General features: G+C 47.6%; 12 protein-coding genes and 1 non-coding gene across 13 annotated transcripts; 7 read left to right on the forward strand and 6 right to left on the reverse strand.

Moving 5' to 3' along the window:
* Positions 1-236: 236 nt before the first annotated feature.
* Positions 237-1,423, forward strand: I302_103404 (uncharacterized protein; the record flags this gene model as incomplete). The annotated part of the gene is made up of 6 exons (XM_065869661.1): positions 237-371; positions 442-448; positions 532-584; positions 669-1,076; positions 1,155-1,246; positions 1,306-1,423. The coding sequence occupies 6 exons, from the start codon at positions 237-239 to the stop codon at positions 1,421-1,423; spliced, it is 813 nt and encodes a 270-aa protein (XP_065725733.1).
* Positions 1,424-1,932: 509 nt separating this feature from the next.
* Positions 1,933-2,765, forward strand: I302_103405 (uncharacterized protein; the record flags this gene model as incomplete). The annotated part of the gene is made up of 3 exons (XM_019188773.1): positions 1,933-2,058; positions 2,111-2,254; positions 2,352-2,765. 3 exons carry the CDS (start codon positions 1,933-1,935, stop codon positions 2,763-2,765), a joined length of 684 nt encoding a protein of 227 aa, XP_019048335.1.
* A 439-nt stretch (positions 2,766-3,204) lies between these two features.
* Positions 3,205-5,823, forward strand: I302_103406 (uncharacterized protein; the record flags this gene model as incomplete). The annotated part of the gene is made up of 10 exons (XM_019188774.1): positions 3,205-3,351; positions 3,410-3,474; positions 3,533-3,831; positions 3,893-4,112; positions 4,175-4,243; positions 4,322-4,429; positions 4,508-4,896; positions 4,965-5,071; positions 5,149-5,529; positions 5,644-5,823. 10 exons carry the CDS (start codon positions 3,205-3,207, stop codon positions 5,821-5,823), a joined length of 1,965 nt encoding a protein of 654 aa, XP_019048336.1.
* Positions 5,824-5,960: 137 nt separating this feature from the next.
* On the reverse strand, positions 5,961-7,107 carry I302_103407 (uncharacterized protein; the record flags this gene model as incomplete). Its single annotated transcript, XM_019188775.1, has 8 exons — positions 5,961-6,151; positions 6,261-6,328; positions 6,421-6,435; positions 6,515-6,588; positions 6,673-6,698; positions 6,776-6,801; positions 6,883-6,957; positions 7,052-7,107. The coding sequence occupies 8 exons, from the start codon at positions 7,105-7,107 to the stop codon at positions 5,961-5,963; spliced, it is 531 nt and encodes a 176-aa protein (XP_019048337.1).
* A 323-nt stretch (positions 7,108-7,430) lies between these two features.
* Positions 7,431-9,856, reverse strand: I302_103408 (uncharacterized protein; the record flags this gene model as incomplete). The annotated part of the gene is made up of 5 exons (XM_019188776.1): positions 7,431-8,477; positions 8,621-8,911; positions 8,971-9,017; positions 9,091-9,306; positions 9,568-9,856. The coding sequence occupies 5 exons, from the start codon at positions 9,854-9,856 to the stop codon at positions 7,431-7,433; spliced, it is 1,890 nt and encodes a 629-aa protein (XP_019048338.1).
* A 636-nt stretch (positions 9,857-10,492) lies between these two features.
* Positions 10,493-10,960, reverse strand: I302_103409 (uncharacterized protein; the record flags this gene model as incomplete). Its single annotated transcript, XM_019188777.1, has 1 exon — positions 10,493-10,960. One exon carries the CDS (start codon positions 10,958-10,960, stop codon positions 10,493-10,495), a length of 468 nt encoding a protein of 155 aa, XP_019048339.1.
* A 1,171-nt stretch (positions 10,961-12,131) lies between these two features.
* On the forward strand, positions 12,132-13,426 carry I302_103410 (uncharacterized protein; the record flags this gene model as incomplete). Its single annotated transcript, XM_065869662.1, has 3 exons — positions 12,132-12,617; positions 12,737-12,901; positions 12,974-13,426. The coding sequence occupies 3 exons, from the start codon at positions 12,132-12,134 to the stop codon at positions 13,424-13,426; spliced, it is 1,104 nt and encodes a 367-aa protein (XP_065725734.1).
* A 266-nt stretch (positions 13,427-13,692) lies between these two features.
* I302_103411 (uncharacterized protein) lies at positions 13,693-15,041 on the reverse strand (the record flags this gene model as incomplete). The annotated part of the gene is made up of 4 exons (XM_019188779.1): positions 13,693-13,906; positions 14,130-14,399; positions 14,504-14,771; positions 14,897-15,041. The coding sequence occupies 4 exons, from the start codon at positions 15,039-15,041 to the stop codon at positions 13,693-13,695; spliced, it is 897 nt and encodes a 298-aa protein (XP_019048341.1).
* Positions 15,042-15,495: 454 nt separating this feature from the next.
* On the forward strand, positions 15,496-18,280 carry I302_103412 (uncharacterized protein; the record flags this gene model as incomplete). The annotated part of the gene is made up of 13 exons (XM_065869663.1): positions 15,496-15,609; positions 15,665-15,761; positions 15,823-15,940; positions 15,990-16,151; positions 16,222-16,581; positions 16,636-16,786; positions 16,847-17,220; positions 17,324-17,610; positions 17,681-17,694; positions 17,766-17,825; positions 17,893-18,001; positions 18,071-18,203; positions 18,259-18,280. The coding sequence occupies 13 exons, from the start codon at positions 15,496-15,498 to the stop codon at positions 18,278-18,280; spliced, it is 2,001 nt and encodes a 666-aa protein (XP_065725735.1).
* Positions 18,281-18,417: 137 nt separating this feature from the next.
* I302_103413 lies at positions 18,418-18,532 on the reverse strand. Its single transcript, XR_002022013.2, has one exon. It is a non-coding gene; the product is annotated as a 5S ribosomal RNA (ribosomal RNA).
* A 223-nt stretch (positions 18,533-18,755) lies between these two features.
* Positions 18,756-21,790, reverse strand: I302_103414 (uncharacterized protein; the record flags this gene model as incomplete). The annotated part of the gene is made up of 23 exons (XM_065869664.1): positions 18,756-18,894; positions 18,959-19,031; positions 19,091-19,117; positions 19,184-19,218; positions 19,283-19,375; positions 19,468-19,538; positions 19,609-19,658; positions 19,717-19,783; positions 19,868-19,892; positions 19,990-20,004; positions 20,084-20,170; positions 20,241-20,260; positions 20,324-20,539; positions 20,603-20,613; positions 20,673-20,695; positions 20,755-20,848; positions 20,942-20,951; positions 21,010-21,050; positions 21,113-21,169; positions 21,240-21,372; positions 21,448-21,467; positions 21,535-21,594; positions 21,673-21,790. The coding sequence occupies 23 exons, from the start codon at positions 21,788-21,790 to the stop codon at positions 18,756-18,758; spliced, it is 1,485 nt and encodes a 494-aa protein (XP_065725736.1).
* Positions 21,791-22,650: 860 nt separating this feature from the next.
* On the forward strand, positions 22,651-24,505 carry I302_103415 (uncharacterized protein; the record flags this gene model as incomplete). Its single annotated transcript, XM_065869665.1, has 13 exons — positions 22,651-22,779; positions 22,840-23,010; positions 23,064-23,162; positions 23,228-23,290; positions 23,349-23,354; positions 23,416-23,439; positions 23,493-23,533; positions 23,608-23,725; positions 23,787-23,834; positions 23,894-24,023; positions 24,088-24,231; positions 24,292-24,334; positions 24,412-24,505. The coding sequence occupies 13 exons, from the start codon at positions 22,651-22,653 to the stop codon at positions 24,503-24,505; spliced, it is 1,110 nt and encodes a 369-aa protein (XP_065725737.1).
* A 383-nt stretch (positions 24,506-24,888) lies between these two features.
* I302_103416 (uncharacterized protein) lies at positions 24,889-25,454 on the forward strand (the record flags this gene model as incomplete). The annotated part of the gene is made up of 2 exons (XM_019188783.1): positions 24,889-25,043; positions 25,112-25,454. 2 exons carry the CDS (start codon positions 24,889-24,891, stop codon positions 25,452-25,454), a joined length of 498 nt encoding a protein of 165 aa, XP_019048345.1.
* Positions 25,455-25,587: the final 133 nt, after the last annotated feature.

The following is a 25,587-nucleotide window of genomic DNA, read 5'->3' on the forward strand; positions in this document are numbered from 1 at the left end:
ACTTCAAACCATCACAGCACCGCGATGTTCGTATCAGCATGCGCGACCATAGGACGCGACGGATGGCGTGCGACTCTTTCTCATTGCTGGTATGGAATGTAAGATATATATATGAAGGAGTTGAGATGAGTCCTCTCATGTTGATATTCATCCATCCAACCTCTCTCTCCCTCCTTCTAAACATTTACATTACATTCTTTTCAATACATTTTTTACGCCTAACAACAATGATCACCATGTCAATCAAACACGCTCTTTATCTCCTACTTTCCACCCAGGCAGTACTGGGTGCTCAACCATATTTAGGATGTGTGGGGGACTACCCAGAAGGTGATTCTGAAGTTGATGTTTCCGAGGGTTCAACATGTTTGGTGAGCTCTCTCTACCCTTGTCTCGACTGTAGTTGGCCTTGCTGATAATGAGGGGCATTCGTGACGGTAGCAAGAATGTACAGCCGAGGGACAACTCTACTCCTACACCCGCACCGGCGGCGCCCAATGCGCCTGTGGGGGCGTGCGTCACTACCACTAGATTACATCAACTCCGCATCAACCGAATCGACATGCAATTTCGGAGGATACATCGTAGGTCACCCTCCTCTGTCACCCTCTCACTCGCCCGCTTGCTACTTTGCGATTTGAGCTTACCTGTATGTATGTGTGCCGTAGATGCAAAAAACATCTAGTCGTTTCAACCACCTGGACTGTACAGGCCCGAACGGCGAGATCTTCTTCGACCAAACTCCAACCCTCCAATTCCGATCCATCCAAGAATGTTTCGACAATTGTCAATCCTACACCTATGCGGTTGCCCGTCCGGATGGGGAATCGCAGGAATTCAGCTGTTTCTGCGGGAACGATCAGGGCGAGTTCCAATATACCGAACAAGTCTGTGATGCAGGTTCGGAATACATCTTTCAGAATGTCGGAGAATCCCCCTCCGAGATCGTAGGGAGAAGACGGCTAAAGGAGAGGAGGGAGTTGGCCAAGGCGAGGAAATTGGGTAGATTGGCGGGACCAGCATGTCCGAAGGGGTTGGAGGCTTGTAATGTTCCGGGGGTTGATGGTGCTTTCGAGGTCAGTGAATCCTACGCACATGAGATAATTGATGGCTTCTTGGTGTATGCGTCAGCTGATTGATTGAGGGTGAGATAGTGCATAGATACCAATAGCGAGCTTGAGTCTTGCGGGGGTTGCGCCCATGGTAGATTTGGTGAGAAGATAGCCAGCAGATCAATTGGTGTAGAGTAAGTCGCATGTTTCATCTCCTAGAAGGCACTTTACTGAAACAGCGAGTATCAATCAGCTGCACAAGCTTACCCGGAGTACGTCTCGGCGCTTCGACATGCTACGAAGGCAAGTGCGAGGTATATGCCTGCAAGCAGGGTTGGTACTGGAGTAAAGGAGTCTGTGTGAAGAAGTGAACAATTTAGACATTTCGCAGACAAAACATAACACTATTTGATAGAGGATAGTACCTGAATGGACATTAGAGATATACACACGTAACATGCATCACCTTCTTTTGCTTCGCATTGCTTGAATCATTGAGCATATGTCTCAGGATGAGAGGGATGACCATGTTCGTCGAGTGTATGATGGAAATGAGATGTGATAGAACGAAGTCTGGTGGTGATGATATAACCATAGTCTTGTGTAACGTAAAAAGCGAGCAGATACGCGTAAATCTGTGATGTGCAGGCAATCGAGAGGGGAGGGAGCAGGAGGAGAAGGGAAATGAACCGAGAATAAGCCTAAAAAGACCCTGAGCTAGTCCGCTCACTCACAGAATTTACTCATGAACACCCTCAATGCAAGGTCACCTTCTATGCAGTTTCAATGCATATCTTCAAGATCAATTCAGTTCAATTCGATCCATAATCACCTCATCCCTATAGACTGAAACAGAACTGACCGGAAGAAAGAACACCAAATGTTTGCGAAACATCTTCTAACTTTCATCGCGCTGGTCACCTTCGTCCGTGCGCAGTCGTTCATAGGATGTGTGGATAACATGCCGAGCGATACCAATGAAGTGGAGATTGAGGGTGATTGCCAGGTATGTCAAGATTTATATACTTTCTGTATCTCATGCTGACACATTCGCGTAGAGCACATGTAAGAATCAAGGCTACGAATACGCGTTCTGGTCATCGTTCGAAAATGACTGTCAATGTGGGAATTCACCGCCCAAGACTTTCATGTATAATGTCGCGCAGGATGAGTATGGAAAATGTCTACCTTATGATCGTGAGGTGAGTATGAGCCATAAAATGTCTTTCTTTATATGCCCCTGATGTCTTGCGCTATTTATCGGAAAGTGTAGCTAAAAGTTGAGGAATGGACTTATAGGTGACCAAGATCCACGTCCCCTTCCAATTCCACATCTGCGCCAAGACCATCGAACTATCATCGACCAAACTAGTCAAAGCATCAAGTACGATAGTCAGCACAATGTCAGAGTGCTTCGACTTCTGTCCAGAAGCAGATTACATCGCCATCGCTCCTCAATGGGTTAAAACGACATACGAATGTAGATGCGGTGGGATGCCGACATCTTACAATCCCGTGATATGTGGTGAAGGTTCGTTTTATGGTTATTCGAATCCATCGTCAAAGGGGAATAGGGTGAAGGGGGTGATAGGTGCGGGAGGAGGAGGAGGGAAGAAGACGAAAGCGAAGCCTCAGAGATTGGGGAAACAGAAGTTAATTCAGCAGGTTGAGAAGGTTGAGGAGAAGCCTAAGAAGTACTTTGGGGCTTTGTGATTGACTTGGAAGGGTTCGACCATAGATGATAAAGTGGATTTCCGCAACCAATCATCAAGATAACTCTTGTACACCGATAGACGAATTCAGTATCTAGTTCCTAGCTTATGGCTTACTTCCTCAGACTGGTGGAATATGGAAAACTTTTGGGTAATCTTGGTCAATGCAGCATTCGTACCATTTTGTATTATACGATATATGTATGTAAGGCCGTTCCGGCCACAGTGTCAAATTGATTGTGCGTTGTCCAGCATCCCGTCCAATCGATGCTGCTCGCCATCATTACCATCCTCCCCGCCGTCACCGCTTTAACCGGATGAACCGGCGTAAATATCCCAGGTTACATAACCTCCACTTATCACTACTACGCATCGTTGAATCGATTCATCCTCGTTCCTCCTCCTTTCTCTATCTTTTTCAACTGATCAGCCCGATAGTCATGTACACCCACGTCCAGATACTACGGCTGAGCAGAGCTCGACCATCAGGCTCAAGCAGGCTATACATAAGGTACTCGTCCACCGCTACAAGGATTGGAGAGGAGGATGCACCCTTCACCGGATGGAGTGTTAGGTCACCTCGTGATGTGAGTGCGGTGGTCCTCCATCGTATCTTGGTCAGAGTCATAGCTAATTTGGCTGTAGCTCTACAACCATCTATCAAAGTATGTAGTAGGTCAGGAGAAGGCAAAACGGACATTATCAGTTGCGTGAGTATCCTCCTTCTCCTCCAATCCATATATACCCTAACTCTTCAATCATCATTAGCGTTTTCAACCATTATCATCGTATATCCCCACGTCTACCACCTCGTGAACCTCCCCCACCCCCACCACCACCACCGAGACAACCACCACCTATCATACTTGATCCCCCCGTCTCCTCATCTCGCTCAGCATGGGAACGTCCTCGACCTCAGAGGGACGAATCCGATCTAACACTCTGGGATCCAAGTAGAGCGGGTAGTCAGATCGATAGGGACTCTACTAAAGTGACTGGAGTGGATGGGACGGATCCTACTTTGACACATGATCTTCTGACATTACGCTCGAGAGAAGGACAATGGGGTAAGCTTTACCTCGATCTTGCACAGAAGGATGTATCTTAGCTGACAAAGATGGAGCATAGCTCGAGATGGGTATTTCAGTGCGAAACCTCCTCCACCTCTTCCCTCTTTGTTAGGACAGACGATGAAGAAGCGTAAGAATGATCAGAGTGGACGAAGGAGGAGAGAGCCCGTTGAGGTTGACTACGAACCTAGATCCAGTCCTGCAGATGAGGAGGGGGTTGTGGGTTCAGTGGAACCGAAAGAGGAGGTCGTCATTGAGAAGAGTAACGTCTTGATGGTGTGAGTGTAAAGTCCCTATTTAGGACATCCGTTGAGTCCAAAAGCTGATATAATGAGCGCAGTGGACCAACAGGTACAGGTAAGACGTTGATGGCGAGGACGCTGGCAAAGATATTGGATGTACCGTTTGCGTGAGTGACTCGACCTAGTGATTCATCATCGATCTCACTAGACAATATATTCTTACCTCAACCTCACACTGTATCCAGATCATGTGACGCTACCACCTATACTCAAGCTGGATATGTTGGAGAAGATGTCGAGAATTGCGTGTTGAGGTTATTACAGAATGCAGAGTATGACGTGAATAGAGCCGAGTGAGTTGTCATCCTAATCCCGGGTTTTGGTCTCATATCAAAGCATGTGATACGATCAAAGCTGATATATCCGTTTAGACTCGGTATAATACACATCGATGAGATCGACAAGCTCGCCCGACGCGGAGGAGGCGACTTCGGTTCATGGGGCGGAGGAAGAGATGTAGGAGGAGAAGGCGTCCAACAAGCCTTACTGAGGTTATTGGAAGGTACCACCTTGACTCTCCAGGCGAAAGGTCAAGCTATATCATCCACCCCTCCTAACCCACCACCAAATACCTCGAATCCACTTGGTGGTGCTGGCCCTAGTTCTCCAGGAACGACGCTGGGACCAAAGGCAGAGTCGAAAGCTGCGTATGGGGATCCGCCGGGGTGGGATCCTAATAATCCGATGAATAGGGGTTTGGGTGGGAAGAAATCTGTGAGAGAGGGGTTGCCTGGGTTTAGTAGTGGTGGTGGATCACCTGGTGAGATGTGTTTCTTCATTACGCGAGGTGTATCTATCTAGCTGATCGTAGCGAGGTGTTATGCTCAGGTGGTAAAGGTGAAACATTCGTTGTTGATACGTCAAATATTCTGTTTGTCCTTTCTGGTGCATTCGTAGGATTGGATCAGATAGTAAATAGGCGACTAGGTAAAGGGGTAAGTGAAAAATCGCATCTTCATCTCTGGTTATCCTTTCGAATATGCCATCCGAACTCAGCTGATAAGTTAAACAGTCGATAGGCTTCGGTGCACCACTACCCAAAACACCTTCCACACCAATCTCATCAACATCCACGCTCCCACTCACCGGACTTTCAACACCGGATCTCACGACATACGGCCTGATACCCGAGTTCTTGGGTAGATTACCAGTCATATCTGTATTGTCTCCACTAACACTAGAAGACATGGTGCGAATCCTCGTCGAGCCTCGAAATGCCTTGATCAAGCAGTATCAAGCGTTATTCGAGAAGTACGGATCTCAGCTGAGATTTACGGATAAAGCTATCAAGGAGATTGCGAAAGAGGGGCTGGAACGAGGTGGTGGTGCTAGAGGGTTGAGGAGTATCATGGAGGAGAGATTGGGTGATGCGATGTTTGAAGTGCCAGGATCGGTGAGTTTATTTTTTCCCTCAATATCGCAGTCCATAAGGTCTTCCATGACCTGTCCGTCCTCAAGAGCACATGTAGGAGCGTCCTGTGTTAACAATATTACATCCATTGATCAGTCCGTCCGATACTGCCTAATCACCGAAGCAGTGATCAAACAGCAGGAACCCGCCTTATACTTCTCCCGAGGGCAGAGGATGGGATACCTGCAAGCTATAGAAGATGAAGATGGGGTGAATATCACTGCTCAGGAGATAGAAGATTCTGAAGAGCCCGAGAAGCTGAGTGCGACGGGATAGTGCTGGTTCATCACTCGGTGGAAATGATTGGTCGCAAGAACTTTACTTCATGTACTCCACAAGTCTTGTCGTCAATGTTGTAAACTAGATGATGTCGTCATGTATATTCATGTAGATGTATTCACTGCTACCTAGACCTAGAGAGTGGGCCAGGTAGGATCGATAGGCTTCAAATCGCCTTTCCCCCTAAACTCCTCGATGATATCTGCCTGGTCGTTCAATAGGAATCTGGCGGTCTGAGAATCCCCAATCTTAGCTAGACCACGCCATCTTTCGAAATCCTTGGGATTCCTCTTATCGCCGTGGGCTGATTCGGGGTTCTCCCAATCTGATCGTGGATGTCAGATGGCAATCAGTTAGCATGATAATATGCGATTGCATGATCATGGCTGAGAGAAAGTAGGTAAACGGGAGAGGAGGGTAATAGATGGACGTACGGCCTTTTGAAAATGCCAGGAGGGTAGTTATCTTCTTCTTGGGGATGTCGTAGACTAGCGAGACGATACTACGATACATCGTTAGTCCAGATGAGACGTGATGATCAGGAGGTGGTCTATGTCTGGCCTTCACGCAGGTCAGATTATGGTTGAAACTCACGTTCCGGTCTCTTCCCTTATCTCAGGGATCCATTGTCAGCTTGGCTGACATATAGAGGGGAATACCGATCTGGAAGAGAGCGCCTCCCACTCACAGCCAATTACATTGCCATAGCTCCCCAGGTCGAATACATTGATAATCTGCTTTCTGGTAGTTGTATCGCCCAGCCTATGAGATCAGAGTCGATGATTAGTCTCGAAAACCAAAAGATTTCGTCAAGTCTCAGGTAATTCGGAACGATTTGCGACTCACCATGGGTCCACCGTGGATCGCGTAGGCTAACGACGATCCACCGATCAAGTCAGTCAACTGGCGTGCCCCATGTGATTACCAAGAGTAGACTGCTCAAGCTCACTTATCCTATCCTCATGTGAGAACCACCTAAAATCATTCTCCCTTGCATCAGCTGCCATCCACTTGAGACATTTCCAGTACCAATACCAGAGATTGACGGGAGCTCACATTTCGTACCTCCATTTCTCAGGCTCACCAGTCTCGGGGTTCTTGGCATCGTAATCGTACAACAGGTGAAGGTCTCTATGTACACCCACAGCTAATATCAACGTCGTGCTCTAATGGTAGATGTTCCAGTGCGTGCCAGTGAGAACTTTCAGTTCCGAAGACAACTCACCCGATATCCTTCTTCCACTGTTCTTGGACGGCCTGATTCTCTGTTGGATAGATCATCTTACTGGTATGCTTGAGTTGCAGTGCGAAGGATGATAATCAAGAATTGGAGACAAGAACAGTTCAATAGTTACATATAAATACTAGTATACCACACCAACGTATGCCATCGTCATCACGATCGGCAATAGCAGGAACAGCCCAAATCGGATAATCTCAGATAGTTCGGCAAAATCATCATCAGATAGGGACATTTTTATTCCATCTGTTGCCGAGTTCATCATCCGTCTATATACAATTGATACATTCCGTTTTCCTATCTATATACAAACCATCACGAGTTCATCTATGCCCAAACCTCCTTCACCTGACTCATCTGTCGATCAAAAAGGATTCTTCAAACTATCTTCTCTCTCCTCCTTCCCCTTCCCCTTCCCATCCTCGTCATAGGGGTTCTTCAAGCTATCATATCTCTCCTGTGTCCCATGAACATGTCTAGCATCTTCATACAAATGAGTATCGTCCATACTCTCCGTCAAACCCTGTACATCCCTTCCACCCGAAGGTCCAGCAGCGGCAGTGGGGTTATCGCCCGAGCTCAAGAACTCTTCCCATTCCCTCCTCTCACTCTCGGACATCGGCTGACCATCCGCACCCATCGCATCGGCAGGTATCAATCCACTGTCCAGAGGTGCTTTCTTCTCCCGTGGGTACGTCGATGCTGTGGTAGCTCCACCCCCAATATCATCAGAATAGGCAGGTGGTAGTTCCTCTGTGCCCTGTCTGGGTGGTCCATCGGAATGTTCCGGTACAAGCGTAGAGCTAGCCGAGGGAGGTGGAGGCACAGCCAAAGGCGAGTGATGTTGAGCTTGTCCAGGTTGGTGCGAATCGATATGAGCAGGAGGTAGTAGGTGATCGGGCGGTGGACCTGACGGAGCATCATATCGTATAGAAGTGGGCGAATCAACCACGTCTTGACCATCTAAAGCATCTGAATATCGAGATCTAGAAGAATGTTGCAAGTGCTCCAAATTCGGTCGATTGGGATTACGTCCAGGCAAAGGAGGAGGCACCAACCTTCCCCCCTTTCCCCTCGTGGCCCCCTCGTTCTGATGGGCATGCACCGGCACAGGAGCGACAAGAGGTGGGAGAGGAGGCGAATTGGTTCGAGAGGGATTATGACTTCCCGTTTGTACTGCATGGTGTAATCTTTCGGTCTCGGGATCACTCTCGTGTTCATGCCCGTCTGTCTGATCTGGCGTGAGTGGTAGTTTGAGTGTTTCACCCTCGTTCAATTCTAGGTCGGTCGATTCTTGGACGACGATATCTAATGAATCACCTTTCAGTGCTTGGGCTCGTCCTGTCTCGGCGTCTTTGAGAGCTGATTGAAGGGAGGCTGCTTCGAGAGGTACTTTCACTTTGCCGGAGAGCTGTGGACGACACAAGACATTATCAGCTCATTCATTGTATTGTTTCGCAAGTACGCTACTGTCAAGAAATTTAGTAGGGGTCCGAGTTACATGAGAGGCAATGCAAGGGATAAGTATCAAATCAAGGATTAAGCCCCACTCACAATATCCCCAGCCTTAACCCCCGGCCAATGATACATCGCTCCATTCTCATCGAACCTCTCTACGAACACCTGGCCGACCACCTCCACACCAGCGTACACACCTCTACTCTTCACATAACTGAACAGAGGAGCACGCTCTTTACCAGCCTCGACTGCTGCTCCCGCACCATACGGTCCGGCAGCTACGGCCAACTCTGCTCCTATCGTGACCTTGTGTGTCTTGAAAGAGTCCAACGCTTCTTGAGTACGAATGACGAGGACACAGTCGTAAACGTCCACTCCCAGTAAGAACTGTGAGGGAAGGCGTCAGCTTCGGTCCATTCGCGATAATACAGTGGATGGTAGCTTACCCCTGCTGATAAGTTATTTGGAGATATACTTGCGGGAGCGGACCAAGCTGCCATAGTTAAAAGTAGTCAGCATGGATCATGCTTTCGGGGCGTGAGACGTATTTTAGAGGAAAAACTCACATCCATCAGGCAGTCTGGCGACGACCACTCCTGCACCGCCGGCCCCTCCGAAGGGTGCGATACCAGTTCGCATCGATGTAAATATTGCCAAACCCTTTGCAGAAGCTATTACTGATGGCGGTATTTTCCTGATGACCTTGATCTTCTTTTTCTTCTTCGAATCGTCAGGTGAGGAAGGGTCGGGCTTCTCTTTCTCCTCTGTCACTATTCCATCGACTGCAGAAGGTCGTCAGCGTTTGCTCATGAATTCAGCATGGGCATTTTCTTCTGGATGTCAAATTCTGGACGAGTTTAAGCAGAGACGAGAATGGAGTCAACAAGGAGGGAATAGCGGAGCTTATCATTGATGATGAAGCAACCATAATAGAGGTAAAGTTTGGTTCGAGTAATGTGTGTGAAAGACAAGGCAGGTGAAGGAATTAGAATACGAAGTATTCATTCTGAACGGACCAAAATATGTCCAAATTCCCGACTCACCAGTGAAAGCCCTCAATATCCTCGCACATTTATCCATCTCCCTCGGGAAATCCCCCGTGACAGGCCAAAATGCCTCAGTCCCAAACCTCTTCTCAGCAATATCATTGACCCTCCCACCGATATTATCAGAAATCTTCACGCCCTTCTCTACTGCGACTTTACCCCAGGCTGCACCGCGGGTCTTCATCTTGTCTTTCCATGTTGTCTTGGCCGGGTCGGAAGGGGTGGTGGGTCGGGTGGAGGAGGCTGATGCTGCGGGGGTGCGTTTGGGTGGGGGATCGAAGGACATGATGGGTTGGGGGGGAGTGATTTGGTGTAGTGTATGTCCAAAGTCGGGAGCTAGAGCTGGAAAACTTACTTGTCGATTCGTACGTGCTATGTATAAGGTATGAAATGGATGAGTACTCTTGAGATGAGTGATGAGAATGCAAGATGTCTCGTAGTCGTATTTATTCTCAAACGTGCCCACGTCATGTTCATGTTCATTTTAACACTCCGTCAGTTCCGGCGGAAACCCCGGCCAAAGCGGTGCATCGGCCTCCGCGCCGTGCAGTGATCAGTAGGAGCTCTTGCATTCATGACATCTCCACTTACACTGCACAGCTATCATGATCCAGGCCGAAGCCTCAATCCCACCAGCGATCACATAGGCTGATCGCACAGCACGTCCACACATGGTCAACACAGTCGATATAAGATTTCATTCACCACTTATAATACAGAAGTTACCTTTTCTCGTTACACCTAATACCTGTTTGTATAGTCATACACTGTAAATCCATTCTCGCAATCCTCCTCTACCTATACACATACCATTCTCCCGAAGAAGCTCGATCGTGCTGAAACGATACTTCCAGCAATCAGCGTTTGATAACCGTCTCTAGAGTACCAACACGAGCCAATCTACCCACATGGGCAGTATCCCTCAATTCCAGATCTTCTTAATCATCCAGCTAACCCCTACCATACCCAACAACAATCCCTGATTCACCCCTCCAATACTAGCTATCCCATCCGAACTACCTCCCGACCCAGCCCCAGAGGAAGAAGCTGCAGGAGCAGAGCTAGTAGCCGAACCACCCATCGAGCTGGTTGCTGAACCGCCCACAGTGGAAGTAACAGTCTCGTTCGTATCAAGTCTCACAACACATCCATTACCCTGGGTATCGAACGAGCAGGTCCCATTGGCAGGAGGATTCATATACAGTTCCGTAGCTTCGGTTCCATTTGAGACGAAACAATTATGCATTGTCCGACCGCCTCCTGAAGTGTCGGTGGTGATATTTGATCCGAAGTGACCGCAGACATAGTCGGCGCAGGTGGAATTGGCAAAGCAGCAGATGGAGTCTGTACCCTCTGATGGAAGGTTTGGGCAGGACCAGTAGGTTGTCATGTTGTGTGTGGTGATGTTATACTTTGCTTGACTATTCTGATTCGGTGCGAGTTTGGTATCAAGTAAGGATCTGATGGGGGAAACGGGGTAGATTGGAGTTAGCTATATATACCTATACCTGCACTTATAACCGATGAGCGAGTCTTGGCATCGTCGCTCAACAGAGCATCAGCACCTCCGATCCTGAGATGCGTACGGTGAGTACCCAGACGTACCAGCAGATGCTCGGGGTCAGGTGATGCACGATGGTAAATAACCGGATCAGTATTCTGACGGGGTCCGCCCCAGGCGTCTGCTGGATCAAGATAAGCTAAACCTTGCTTGACAAGATTGAGGAACCGGATGTGAAGCGATATGACTACTAGAGTGGAGATGTATCCTCATGCTATGCACTAAGCTTGTTAAGGTTTCGGATCAGAGTCATTTATAAGTAGATTCGACGATCAACACAAAACCTCAAGGATGGGTGATATCCCTCTGGTCCTGAAGGGAGACATGCTGTTCTCATGCTTGTGCTGATACTTCGGATGCCGTATCGATTTTAAGACACGTTGATAAGCTACTGTAAAGTCCTCATCGGAGAACTCAGGGCGGTCTGATGCTGCATGTCAAAGATCACGAAAGGACGAGGGGCAGATCGTTGTCAGGAATGTACTCTAGTATGACGCAATGCAAGCAACACTCGGATCATCCCTTATCTTATCCGGTCGGCCGAGGTGTGCTAAAAAGTCCGATTGACCATGCTCTCCTTCAATCGGTCGACTCCCAATATAGCATAGCGAGATAGGATATGTACCGAGATCAAACGTATCTCCCAACGTCTATCCAGTCCACTGAAACAGTAGGCAGACTGCCCAGACTACTATACTCTGATGTATACCAGAAGTTCACCCAGGAGGAGGACGAAAAGTACGACAATCTGTTGTGTCTTGATTGTTGTGTTCGTGAGGGCCGACTGACCGAAAATGATGATGATGGTGATGGTGGTCAAGGTCACGTCTGAATCAGAAGCATACACTCACAAGAAGGCACAACACGTTGTACAGGCCATCCATCAAAGCTATACTCTGACGTTATAAATATCATTCTATTCTGACATTCACTCTCTCCAATTCCTTCTCCTCATATGCATTAACAACCCCCAAAAACACCGAGCCCGAGAAAAAACAAGATGTATCTTCTAACCATACTCCCCCTCCTCTCACTCCCCCTCACCCTCGCCAAACCACCAGCAAATTACCTCCTCCCCTCCCTGACCAACACCTCCGTCCAAGTCGACACAAAACCAGGCTGCTCAGCCCTTGACCGACCCTACATCCCCTCCCAGAATTCAACAACATACGAATGGTGGTATTTCGATGCCGTATCCTCAGACGGTCTCTCTTCCGTCGTCCTAATCCCCTTTTCGGGTCCAATAGTGGGGAGACATTACCCTCAGTTTCTCCTTCAGATCGTTACTCCGGAGGGAGAGATCTTTCACACTATCACGGAGTATGGTCCTAATGGAAGAATGTACGTCTCCACCAAGGGTGATGGCTCAAGTGGGATTATAGGGGAGGGTGATTTTACTTGGATTGGGGAGCCGGATTTGGGGAGGTACGACTTGAAAGTGGATTTGAAAGAACATAATGTCAGTGGGAGTGTGACGTTGATTTCGGTATGTGCTGCGTCTCTTCTCCCATATATATAGTACTCTCTTGATCCTGAGAGGGAGCTTATTCGAGGGAGGGTGAGTACAATGTGAGGTGTGAGCTGATGTGAGATTGACTGATTTAGGCATCCAAACCGTTCTTACTTTGCGATACCCTCGGTCCAGAAGCTAGTACCCAAAGTTTCTGGTTCCTTGACTGGATCAACCTCATTGGAGATGCTGTGGCTATTGTAGATCTGAAAGTAGGGGATCAGAGGGTCGCATTTACAGGTAATGGGTATCACGATAAGGCGAGTCGAGTCGAGTCGTACTTCTATCCGAAGGGCTGATGAGCTGACGTGAGTCATCCACCTCAACCCTAGAATTGGGGTCCAGTACATTTCAACCAACACATCCACCACTGGTACTGGGGTCATGCCAGAGCAAGCCTCTTCAGCGTAGTATGGTACAAAATGGTCACCAACGCCAACGAGACCAAGTCCGGAGCGTGGATTGCCAAAGATGGTGAAGAGGTGATATCGGCCTGTGTAGAGGATACCTCCGTGGATATAGTTCCATTCGGTAATAACGTTACGATTCCCCCAAATCGAGCAAACGATACGGACGATATCGATGGGTTCACTATCAGTGTCCAGCAGGGTGGGGAGGAGTACATGTTCAGATTTGAGGAGAAAGTCTGGACACCAGGGTATGGGGGGACGTATGCTAGGTGGATTGGGAATTTTACGGGAGGGAAGGTGGGGGAGGAAGAGGGATGGGGTTCGGGGGTGGGAGTCACGGAGCAGATGGGTCCGTTTGGGGGTTTGGTGTTGTGAGGCTTAATTGGAAGAGGGAGATAGATCGCGCTCCGTGCATGTGCTGTAGATAATAAGCAAAGAATAAAAGATTAGAAAGGGGCGATGAAGCCATTTTGATATAATAGATCGAGGATATCAATGTTTGAATGCAATCCCTCATGTCATATGAATCATCACGAGCAGTAATCATTTGGAAGTTTGGCCTTACCACTCTCGTCTCATTACCATAAGTATGATCAACGATAATCTCACTGCATACATATTACTTTCGCTTTTATACCAACCTACAATCTAGTGTACAAGAGATAACCCAACAATCCTGCAGCAGCCACGTACTTGGCCCCCACAGCCAATCTTTGTTTCCTACCTTCCCACAGTTCACCTTTGGCACCTGCGTCATCGATCGCTTTGACATCATCCTTTGTGAGAACGATATCTCCTACGTCGAGGTAGCCTTCGAGTCGTTCCTTTCGGGAAGAGGTGGTGACGATGACGGCGCTGTGGTGGGGATAACAATGTGAGTATGAGAAATTGGTGAGAATTTCCAGTGGAAGGTGACGGGGAAGACAGAGCAAGAAGGAGGTCAGAGGAGGGGAAGGATGAGATGTATCCGAGGGAGAGAGGAGGGGAGAGAGGAGAGGCACGATACGGAACAGGGTGGATACGAGATCTCTGGATCACATAGGGACGAGAAACATGTACAGTGAATTTGCATACTCACTCCTTAGCCTTTGACCAAGCCAAAAGCACCTGCTCAGGCTTAACGTTCAACCTCTTCGCAATCTTCTCAACGGGTTTATCGACCGGACCACCAGGCTTGGAAGTAAGTGGGATCAAGGTGGAGTATCCCTCAGGTACAATATGTTGGGATGACATGTATTGTAACAAGGGGGTGGTCGATTTGATCACGTAAGGATGAAGGAGGATTTGGTTGACTACTGGTTTGATGGATGCGGAGGAGAGGAGTTCTTGTAGGTCTTCTTTGGTGAAGCTATAAATGTCCCAAGAAAGCAAACATCAGCCATCAAGTAAAACTATATTCGTATAGATGCATAGCACAGAATGGGAGCGATGAAATCGACACGACAGACTCACTTGGATACCCCGATCGACTTTACAAAACCCGACTTCTTCAACTCCTCCATTTTCTTCCATGTTCCCTCGATATCACCTTTACACAATCTAGGATGATGGATGAGGTAGAGATCGATATACTCTATACCCAATTTCTTCAAACTCTCTTCGCAAGAGGTTTTGGGATCTTTGTCATCTACTCCGGACCATTTGGTGGTGATCCAGATATCCTTTCGGGAGAGACCACTTTCCTTGAGTGCTTGGCCTACTTCTTCATCGTTCCTGTATACTATTGAGGTAGCATATCGTCAATGTATGCAACATTTACCAAACTGAGGAGTATGAGTGATCTGCAGTACCCTTGCGACCACGCACAAGCACAAGGTAAGAAAACATGACAAGACGGTGACTCACCCTGAGCAGTATCGAGATGATCAAACCCAACATCAATAGCCTGACCGACCTGTCCCGCACAGACATCTTTAGGGATCTTCCATGATCCAAACCCGATAGCAGGGATCTTTCGACCGTCGTTGAGCAAGATATCTTTGAATGGCATTGTGGGTTGATGGTGTGCTTTGGCTGAAAAGGGTTGGATGATGGAAAGATGACAGTGTTTCTCTTAATCCTCCCTTTTATCTACGTCAGATTGGAGGTCCCAGCCAGATGAGATTGAGATCTGTTGGAATCCTCGATCTCAACAATCTCAATCCATTGTCCTGTGCGTACCCATGCGTTACACACTCCCCCCTCGGCGCCGGATATGACCGTGAATAAGTGGAGGTTAGTTTTATTCGGTCAGATCCGTTGTACTGTCATGACGCGATCGCAAAGGAAATTATGGAGGCGCCTTCCCTGGACAGTCAAGTAACGATGTGCTTACAAAACAGCTAGTTGTAGCGGACTGACTTTCAAATTAAGAGATAAATACAGGTCAAGTGAAGGTGCTTGCTTCAAGTGTCCCCGTTGATCGTCCGCGCAGATCCATAGAGCTAGAGTTACAGTGTCCCACCATGGAATCCATAGTAGATGTTACCACTACCACCTTCCAGGCTATCTTGGCTGTTTGTGTGGTTTTCACTGCTGGGTATGCTTATACCGGCAAACATGCCCCGTATCTGAGCGGTGTAAGTAATATATCTATATGATAAAAGCGAGACGTATGGTTGACCTTTATTTCAGACTCTAGTACCCTTCGCAAGAACAGTCTTGTTGCCTTCTCTCATCTTCACCACTTTTGCAGGTGCACACGTTCTCTCTGGTCGAGTTCTGCTTCAGCGTGAGTGACCAAGCCCTCGTCAACCGGATGGATGGGTTGAGACTAACTTCAATATCGATAGTATGGCCGATCGTCATCATCGCCCTTCTCACCCATATATCATCTTTGGCCCTCTCTCTTCTCGCTACGAGATACGCAAAGGCTCCGGGGTGGATGGCAGAGTCATTGACCAACAACAAGTAAGTCTTCATGTCTATCTTCCAAGTGTACCCGTTAATAAACCCACAGCAACGGCTCATACCCCCTCTTACTGCTCTACTCTCTCTACCCGGTAGGATGGGGCCGTGTTCTCGACCATCTTCGATGGAGGTCGATGGACACCATCAGTACAGTCATCGAACGAGCAAGCGTGTACATCCTCGTTAACCTGGTGATCACCGAGGCAGCAAGGTGAGTTCCACATATCCCAGAATGAGGCTAACAGAAGTAGGATCATTTTCGCGCCTTTCATCGCTACCAGGCACTCCCATCTCGAGACGGACATCATCGACGAACCCCTGTCTGATTCTGATACACCCAATGAGATAGTGGAAGACGACGAAGACGTAGATGAACGAACACCTTTAGTAGGTTTCAAGCGAAATATCAGATCTACCCATTCCCTTCTCGCTAAGACCCGCTCACCAATATTCATCGCTACGGTCCTGGGATTACTCGTCGGATTGATCAAGCCCGTACAGAGGTTTATTGTGGGTGCAGACGAGGGAGACACATGGTTATGGGGTAGTGTGGGCTTGGCACTCAGATTTTTGGGAGGTGCTTTTGCGTTAGTCGAGATTATTGGGATCGGTGCGGGTATCAGAGCAGGAGAGAAACATGTGTAAGCTACTTGAATCTGATCTTTCACTAGGATTGCAGCTGATAGTATGAATAGTGATCCCGAGTACAAGACTCCGCCTACCCTTGGTACTGTGCTTACCTTGGTAGCTTGGAGGTTCATCGCCATACCCGCTGTGGTCTTATCGGTGGTATATGGATTCCGAAAGATCCCCTCTACCAAGGCTTACTTACAAGATCCTACCTTCGTAAGTTCAAGGTCACCTCAGTCTGCGATGACCACCCCGACTAATGAATTTTGGGAACAGTCCTTCGTCCTAGCCCTCACATCTATAACACCCCCAGTCCTCCCCTCCAAGCTCGATCCCTATCAATCCTCAGTCCTATTCTCGACGTTCTACACAACCCTCATCAATGCTTTGCCCCTCTCAATCGCCCTAGCAATTTCCGGAAGAGGTGTATCCACCCATATCGATTTCGACCTGCTCAAAGCTCTCAAATCAGCTGGTGGAGGTGGATTGGCAGGTGCTGCTGCCATGGTGGTTCAAGTACTCACCTTGATGCCTATGAGGACAATTATGAATTATCAGTATAGGTATGGAGGAAGCTTGAAAAATGCTACCAAGACATTATGGGATGATGGGGGATTTAAGAGGTATTACGCTGGACTGGCTGCTGCTTTGTACGTTTACCCCTCCACTCCTCATAGCCTGCATCCGAACCCGTACAACTCATCATTGGACACACCCGGTATGCTAATGGGAGACATGTCGTCTCGATTACAGGTTCCAAGGCCCCCTATCTCGATTCGGAGATACAGCCGCCAACGCCGGTATCCTCGCTTTGCTCGAATCGTTCACTTGGCCCGTACTAATCAAGACCATCGCTGCAAGTGTCGCATCAGCATGTTTCAGGATGACCCTGACGCCCATCGATACACTCAAGACTACGCAACAGACCCAGGGAGGAGGAGCGGGGATGCAGCTTTTGAAACAGAGGATTAGGGATAAAGGTATAGCCAGTTTGTGGTACGGTGCGCTGGCTACTGCTGCTGCTACTTTTGTTGGGCACTGTGAGTGTTGAACAGCCTTTGATCCAGTGGGAGACAAGAATCCCTGCTGACTTGCTTGTTTATTTCATAGATCCTTGGTTCGGTGTAAGTCTTAATTAAGCAAAGCGTAGTATCTTGAAATCTTGAAGATGAACTGATGCTTGCCGGTATATCAGACATATAACTGGTTATCCGCCGTTCTGCCTCCTCCTCATAACTTCATTCAACAACTTGCTGTGAGTCGTTGCACCCTCCTTCCTCTCTTCAAGACAAAATTACATACTAAGGATGATGTTCCCTTAGCGTCAAGCATTCATTGGTTTCTCCGCATCGGTAGTCTCAGACACCGCAAGTAACAGTCTCAGAGTAGTCAAGACTTACAGACAAGTCCACGAAGGTGATGTAGGATATTGTAAGTGACGTTCATCCTACTTTCGTGCCTCATCCTGGTTCCGAGCTGAACATCTGGAGGTCTGCTTAGTAACCGCTGCCAAGGAGATTGTAGCCTCCGAAGGACTTTTAGGTCTGTTCGGTAGAGGTCTTCCTACCAGACTACTTACAAACGGTCTTCAGGGATTATTATTCAGTATCTTATGGAAACTGTTTGCTGATCTGTGAGTGACTTCAAGCTGGAGGAAGAGGGCCCATACTGATGATGTCTTCTCATAGGATTGCCGGAAACGGGAAGTAAATTGATTTAAACCGGAATAGACGGAATGGTCTTCATATGTTTGATCTAGAGGCGGATGCCATATATCTCACCTCCAAGAACGCACACCTATGCACATGCATTCGAATGTTTGATCTCAGACTGTAAGCCAAAAAGATAACTACAGCACCCGGAATTCCCAAGTCGTCCCCGACCTTGGTACTGACCGAGCGATATTCAACTTGACTTTGCAGAGCTAACGGAATGCGGTATTTTATGAGTTCTGTGGCCGTAGATGGAGATCATGTTTTTTGAACAGAATAATTTCCGAGTGGAGTATCAAGATGACAATCTCTGCATCTCCACCCCAAATTATATACTGTACCACCAAGTTCAAAGACTAGAAACTTTAGAAACTAGAAATCACCTGCAATAAAACGCTTCCTCGCCCGTTCCTTCCCCAATATCCCACTTCCGCCTGGTCATCGAGCTCATGGTTTTCCCTTCTGATCCCGGTTCATACCCTAGGGATAGGTTCCGACAGCGCCTGGTCCGCCGAAACGTCTCTCCTCGTTAGATCATCATAAGGTGATTTATCTTCCTCCGAGGCCGTTTCATCGAGATTATCAATCTCTTTCTTGTTCGCGTCGATCCGTCTATACCCATAATAACATACATTCAGCACGAGAGCAGCCCGCAGACTGATGAGCCTTAACTCACTCTTGTCGCTTTTCAAGGAAGAGTACCAGCAAGATAACAGGGATGGCAGCTGCGTACATGCTTGTGGCGTATTCTGCGTAGTCTGGTCAGCTGCATGTTCACTTTAGGTAAGTGAGTGCAAGAGTCATTTACTCCATCCAATCTTGTAAGTTGGAGCCTCTACGTTTCCTGTCAGCTCAACTCCTATATCCGAAAGCCGGAAGTGGGATGGGTGTAGGTACTTACGTTTAGCTGGCCATACTTTCAATGGCATACCGGCACTACGATATGCCACACATATATATTCAGTCTATAGCTCGCACAGCAATGAGAGACTCAGCTCACGTGATTGCATAGTAGGTGGTGACAAACGCAGCTATTATAGCTGATCTCTCTTCGGCGCTGTGTTTGGCAATTTGACCAACCCAAGCTACAAATCTGCGCGAGCATCATCGCATCATGACGGTCATTATCAGCCCTGAGGATTATCGACAGAAGGGTGAAGTACGGGAAGATAGATTTGGACTTACAGATTCGCTCCGGGAGCAGAAAAGTTGATCAACATGAAACTTGCCATCTTGACTCCGTCCGGCACGTGCCACTGACGTTCCGAGAATCTCACTTAGCATTCCGTCAAAGCGGTTGTTTGGTATTTTGGAGATTGTACTCACTCCTGCTAGAACACCTGCCCAGACCAAACCATTGGCGGCTCCAAACAGTACTGGTAACACATGCCAGGTCAGCTTATCTTTGTGGGTATGACGAAGCAAGCTACGCACAGAATGGCCATCTAGTCTGGAATCTATCTGATACCGTCAAGACTATCAAGAGAGATACAATGTTGATCTGTTCGGATGGGTCCGTTTATTTCATTTTTATTTCATTAGCCTCATTGTAAGTGTTTCACCTATCTCTTTGATATCCACTCACACAACTACAGGCGATCGGGATTGTGCTGCGATCGAGTGATACAGGTCAGTACTCCACGATACTCAGTAACTCTTGTCAAACCAGCGCTCGGCTTTGCAATGTCGATACGATACCATGCTCACTTGATTTGAGAGACCCTGTCATGCAAAACCGGATCAGCGAATCTTGCGAATGACATTTGAGGATATTTTGTGAGATATGGTACACTGTACTCACGTATACCTGGCATGTCCACTGGCATTTTTTAGACTTTTCAACCAAAGATTGAAATAACCATTACCCGTTGCGCCCTGACAATAGATGCTATAGTCCCCCGGGGCAAGGATCAGTCTCATCCCCTGATTCCTACTGCGCTGCCCATAACCTAACTTACGTATACCCTGCCCATATTGCCTGAGAGCACTGTTAGCGGGTTTGGACTTCTTCGGGAACGGATAACAGGATGTTTGCACTCACCCAGTTCTGTGGTCTTGTGATCAATGATCGAGCTGTCTTCCAAGACCATCCAACAGGTAACGCTCTACCTTGATTTCCCATTCTTCTGAGGCCCGTCTCGACATGGTCGGGGGTAAGCCATCTTGACAACGGGTTGGGACGATTGGGATAATCTGGACAACCGATGTAGCCCCATCCTGCCACTGCTACTGTGATACAGGCATTGACGACGAATAGCTATATCAAAGCGACGTTATCAGCTCTGACTATGGACAACCTCAGAAGGAAGAGGTGACATACCCATTGCCAGCCTGAATGTGGCATCGACCTCGGTCAGCTCGATCACTATTCCTTGGTAATGACGACTTACCAGCAAGTCCGTGATGCCCGTTCCTATGGCCAGCAAAGTAAGCAATGGATTCAGTATGAGGTGGCTGGGGGAAGAGACCTACAAGTTGGTGTACAGAGCAGCTTGAAGAGCTCCAGCAAAGATACCACCCAAATAAGTGAAACTTTGGAAGATGGCTAATCTCAGGCCAATTTCCGCTGGAGTATACCAACTCAAAAGAAGGATCATAGCTTGGAGAGTTCTGAGTCAACATTCGTGTCTCTTCTGGATGGATGATTCCGTGAACTTACTGCCTGGCCACTGGGAGTCAGATATGTCAGCCAGTGCTCATTCGGATAAAGTACACACGACAACTTACAGCTGTACCTTCACAGAAGCCTATCAAAAATCGTACGCCGTCTGGGAAGGACAAAGTGATTATCAGTCTTATCTGTTCTTGTCATTGGGTTGGGATGACTTACAAACGGTTTTAGCATTTTTGGCAGCTGCCAAAACCCCAGTCAGAATACCCCAGATCACTATTGGATGTCACACAGGGATTAGTACGCTTTCTGACTTGGGACGGATTATGACGTGGGTGAAGCCTACGCTCAAGGGTTGGAAGCCAGAGACTCGGTCTGATCACGCTGTTGATAACGTATGAAGAGATGGGGATGACAATCAAATAGCCGATATTGAAGTATGTTGTAAAGAAATTCAACTCATTTCCGTAGAGGGACAGCTAAGTTTTCAGACAATCAATGGTCGGAATCGACACCAACAGTCATATCGCTTGCCTCGCCACCATTTGACTTACATCTTCTTTCATACCACTGACTGAAAGAAGGGGATGAAATTGATCTAGTCAGCCAGTGAACCCTTTGGAAGTCCAACGTAAGCTTACCATATGCATTGCTGATGTTCTGTTGATCAAGATACTTCACGATAGCCGATAGGGATAAATCTGATGAAAAAGCAAGTCAGACTATCAGCCTTCATGTCTCTTGCGCGCTGTGGAGTTGCTGGCTATACCTGGACTTACAGGACATAAAGAAAATATCCAATCTTCTTACCAATACTCGCTCTTTACGTTTCTCCTCAGACCACGATGGGTCGTTGAGGAAGATCTGTCCTTTGATGGTTTGATATACCTTTGACATGGTATGTATCCTAATACCGATGGATGTTGCACAGTGAGTATGGCTCAGATTCTCCAGTGGGGCAGGTGAGGTTGTGCGACCACCAATGAAAGACTATCATTACATATATAGCGTTCTTGCACGTTCCCTGCTTTCTGAACTCTTTTCACAACTCCTAGTAGAATCGCTCTTCTGCCTATTGCAAACTCTGCGCAATCACGACTTGTCCATACCAGAGCAGTGAATTTGCCTTGACAAGTAGATCGTCCCGCAAAATATTAGCCACTTGTGAAAATACGCCATAAGACGCACAGATGATCTAATCATCGGAGATTTCCGACCCGAGCGAAGAATTGACCGTGCTGCCGTTTATCAGGCAAGAGTCTACCTTGCGATATACTAGTATTTACAGCCAAGAGAATGAAGGTCATCTTCGGTTCGGACAGCGGGTGGCTGTCTTCCATGGGAATTGACATGACAAAGAAGGTACAGGAAAATGAGTGAAATGTATTATCGCAAATGACGAGATCATTATTTTGTGCCTTAGTTTTGACAGTTGCCACTAATGCTCATGGAGGTGGCGTGATCATTGATAATGCATCGACAGACGTCCCGAAGTCCATCAACAGGTTGAGCCGAATAGAAATCACGATTGTTTGCGCAATCGCTGTAGAAAAGTGCGGAAATGGCTTGAAATATTGCATATCGTTGCTCAAAGAGTTTGATGTTCGACCGAAAAGCCATCCTCGGATATCGGTGATCTGCGAGATGACTCTTACAGAACCCATATATATCGTTTACAGTAGTACTGGCTGAGGGTGACTGTAGGACACCTCTTCATCCCCAGACCTATTCGTTGTATCATAGCAATAACCATCCAGATGAGCTACACCACCACTACGGTCGAGCACCTCCCATCAAAGGAGGAAATCACTACCAGGGTATCCAGACTGAGGCTTGTAGGTGACCATGAGCCTGAGGTTCACAACAACGGAGAAGAGCAACGACCCGTAAGAGAGGACATCGGCTTGACGACCAAGACTGTCGCTGACGCTCTGATGCTTTCGAAGGGCCCTAAATACCCTGCCTATCTACCAGTGTGGGACAAAACGAAATTCCCAGATTGGGAGGAAGTACCATACGTCGATCCTGGATCAAGAGCTACCAGCGATAAGAGAAATCTTTTCTTACCTGGATCTACACATAGACAGATCACACCTGCTATAGGTGAGGAGATCGAGGTACGCTGGCTCATCAACAGGAAAAGCGGTATCGATGGCTGACAAATTGACAGGGGGTACAACTTTCGCAACTCGATTCTAAAGGTTTGGATGACCTCGCTCTGCTGGCTGCTGAGAGGGGACTACTGGTTTTCAGAAAACAAGATTTCAAGGTGAGAGCTTCCAAAATGATGATTCTTGGCTTGGAAGTGTCGCTAAAGTATGAAATCCGATTTAGGATATCGGTCCAGAGAAACAACTGGAGATAGTGCGACATTTCGGTAGACTCCATATTCATCCTGTGAGTCCACGATCCCATTTCCACCAAAAGCTTTATTAGCTGACTTATGACCACGTAGACTATGGTATGTCCTCTGAGTTCCTGGTCCAACAAGTCTCACAACTGAACTACCTGTTGATGTGCAGGGACACCCAGAAGGATACCCCGAGGTGAGTCTTTAGCCCATCACCTCGGCTCGGTCTCACTGACGCTCGTCAATCAGATGCACGTAGTCTATCGAGATCCTAAAGATAGTACAATTTCGTAAGCCCCAATACCAATCACCATAGTGGTCATCGAAGTGGCAGTGATCGATTTTCTGACCAAAATACCTTCAGACGATATGTGAAACCGAACGAGGTCCAAAAAATCAGCTCTGTCTCATGGCATGCAGACCACGTCGCCGAAATCCAACCTCCTGGAATAACCTTTTTCTTTGCCTTGGAAGCGCCACCTGTAAGCTCTATCATACTTACCTCACCTTGACCCTTCGGTCGATTGTTGACATCGTTTATAGGCTGGAGGAGACACCATCTTCGCATCTGCCACTGAAGCCTACAACAGAGTAAGTTAAGTCCATTTGCAGGAACATCGCGGCTCAGAGGTTGATCAGTGCTCTTGTAGCTCTCCGACGAATTCAAGAAACGACTCGAAGGTCTGCTAGTAGTACACACCAACAAAGATATGCTAGCTCATTCAGAAGCCAGCGGCGGACCAGTGAGATTCTCGCCTAAAGAGACATTACATCCCCTAGGTGAGCCATTCTCCATCTTTTCCATTGGTAAACTTATGTTCTGATAATTTGAGGTTGATCCTAGTTCGGACTCACCCCGTTACTGGAGAGAAGATCTTAGCTATCCACGGTGGTCATGCTACGAGAATATATGGGTATAAGCAGGAAGAGTCAGATTATCTGTTCAACTTCCTTTTGGACGTTTTGGCCAAAGGTCACGATTTCCAGAGTGAGTCAACCTTCATCCTAAGCCAAGAAGAGTATAAATGCTGATTCGTTTGGGGGATAGCTCGAGTCCATTATGAAGAAGGGACCGTGGCGGTATGGGATAAGTGAGTGATCATCTTTGTCCACAATGACGAAGGCGGTTTATACTGACAATGAGGCAATGTCACCCACGCTTCTGTAGCCGAACGGTCATTCATTCAGCTTTATACGATTTCAAAGGCGACGAACGACGACATGTAGTTAGAATCGCAGCGATGGCCGATAAGCCCAAGTAGGGTCTCACAATACAGTGTGAGAGTCAATACGATTCCGAATGTAATGTAACGCACCGAAGAACCCAGGAATGCATGTAGAAATGTCCGTTTCATTGGGTCTGCCCTCGGTCGCCTCATGACGTTGTGCCGTGGCGATGCTATCGTTCTATGACGATATCGACAAAGCACTGCGATCCCTTGTCATGCTATCGTCCTTTGTTCCCTAGAAGTCCAGCAGCTCGAATTGACAGTCCTGCTGAGCTTGATGCACTGTACCGTATAAGCTCTGACCTGAATTACGCTGAGCCAGATCCGTGTCTGCCAAACACATTTGCCACCACATATTGTTTTCGACTTTGCAATACCTCTAATCATCTTGTCATGACCAACTTCCATCATACATCATGAGCTCCTCAAGCAGAAGTGGTAGATTCTCTGGTTCTGACCTGGAATCAGAAATACAAGAAGCGACCGAATCAAAAGACTGGGACAGGGCTCGTGAGCTATTGAAAGAATTAAAATCATATTCGGGAAGAGGGAGAAGTAGGGGATCTTCAGAGTGAGTGAACTGTGATACTGTACGACAAACGTGAGCACTGGCGTACTGATTCGACTAACTCAACATAGTCGTCACTCTCAATCACAAGGAGAAAGAGAATATGATGACGGTGCAGATGATGAGGACTATCACTATCAACCTTCCGAACCTGATTCACGTCGATCACGTTCACGTTCACGCTCACGTTCCCGTTCGGACTCTCGAGCTCGTCGGTATTCGGACGATTCAAGGTCTTCGGACAATCACTGGAATCCTGTCGAGTCCCTCCTGGGTGGTGTGTTGACTGGAATGGGGCTCGCGGCTGGAGCTCATGCATTTGGAGCTCCAACACCATGGTACGAACGTCCCACCTATTACAGACCTGTTATGAAGAGAACCGTGTATACTCCCGTCCATACTTACTTGTTTTGATGTCCTGTCACACGAGCTAACAGGGACATCTCCGGTCAATTGTGTATTGTACATGGAATATGGGGTTACATATGATGATATACTTTACTATGCTATGAATACGGATGGATGGGATGTGTGATATGCTATATAC

This window comes from Kwoniella bestiolae, chromosome 2 (assembly GCF_000512585.2).
Source record: "Kwoniella bestiolae CBS 10118 chromosome 2, complete sequence".
Lineage (NCBI taxonomy): Eukaryota > Fungi > Basidiomycota > Tremellomycetes > Tremellales > Cryptococcaceae > Kwoniella > Kwoniella bestiolae.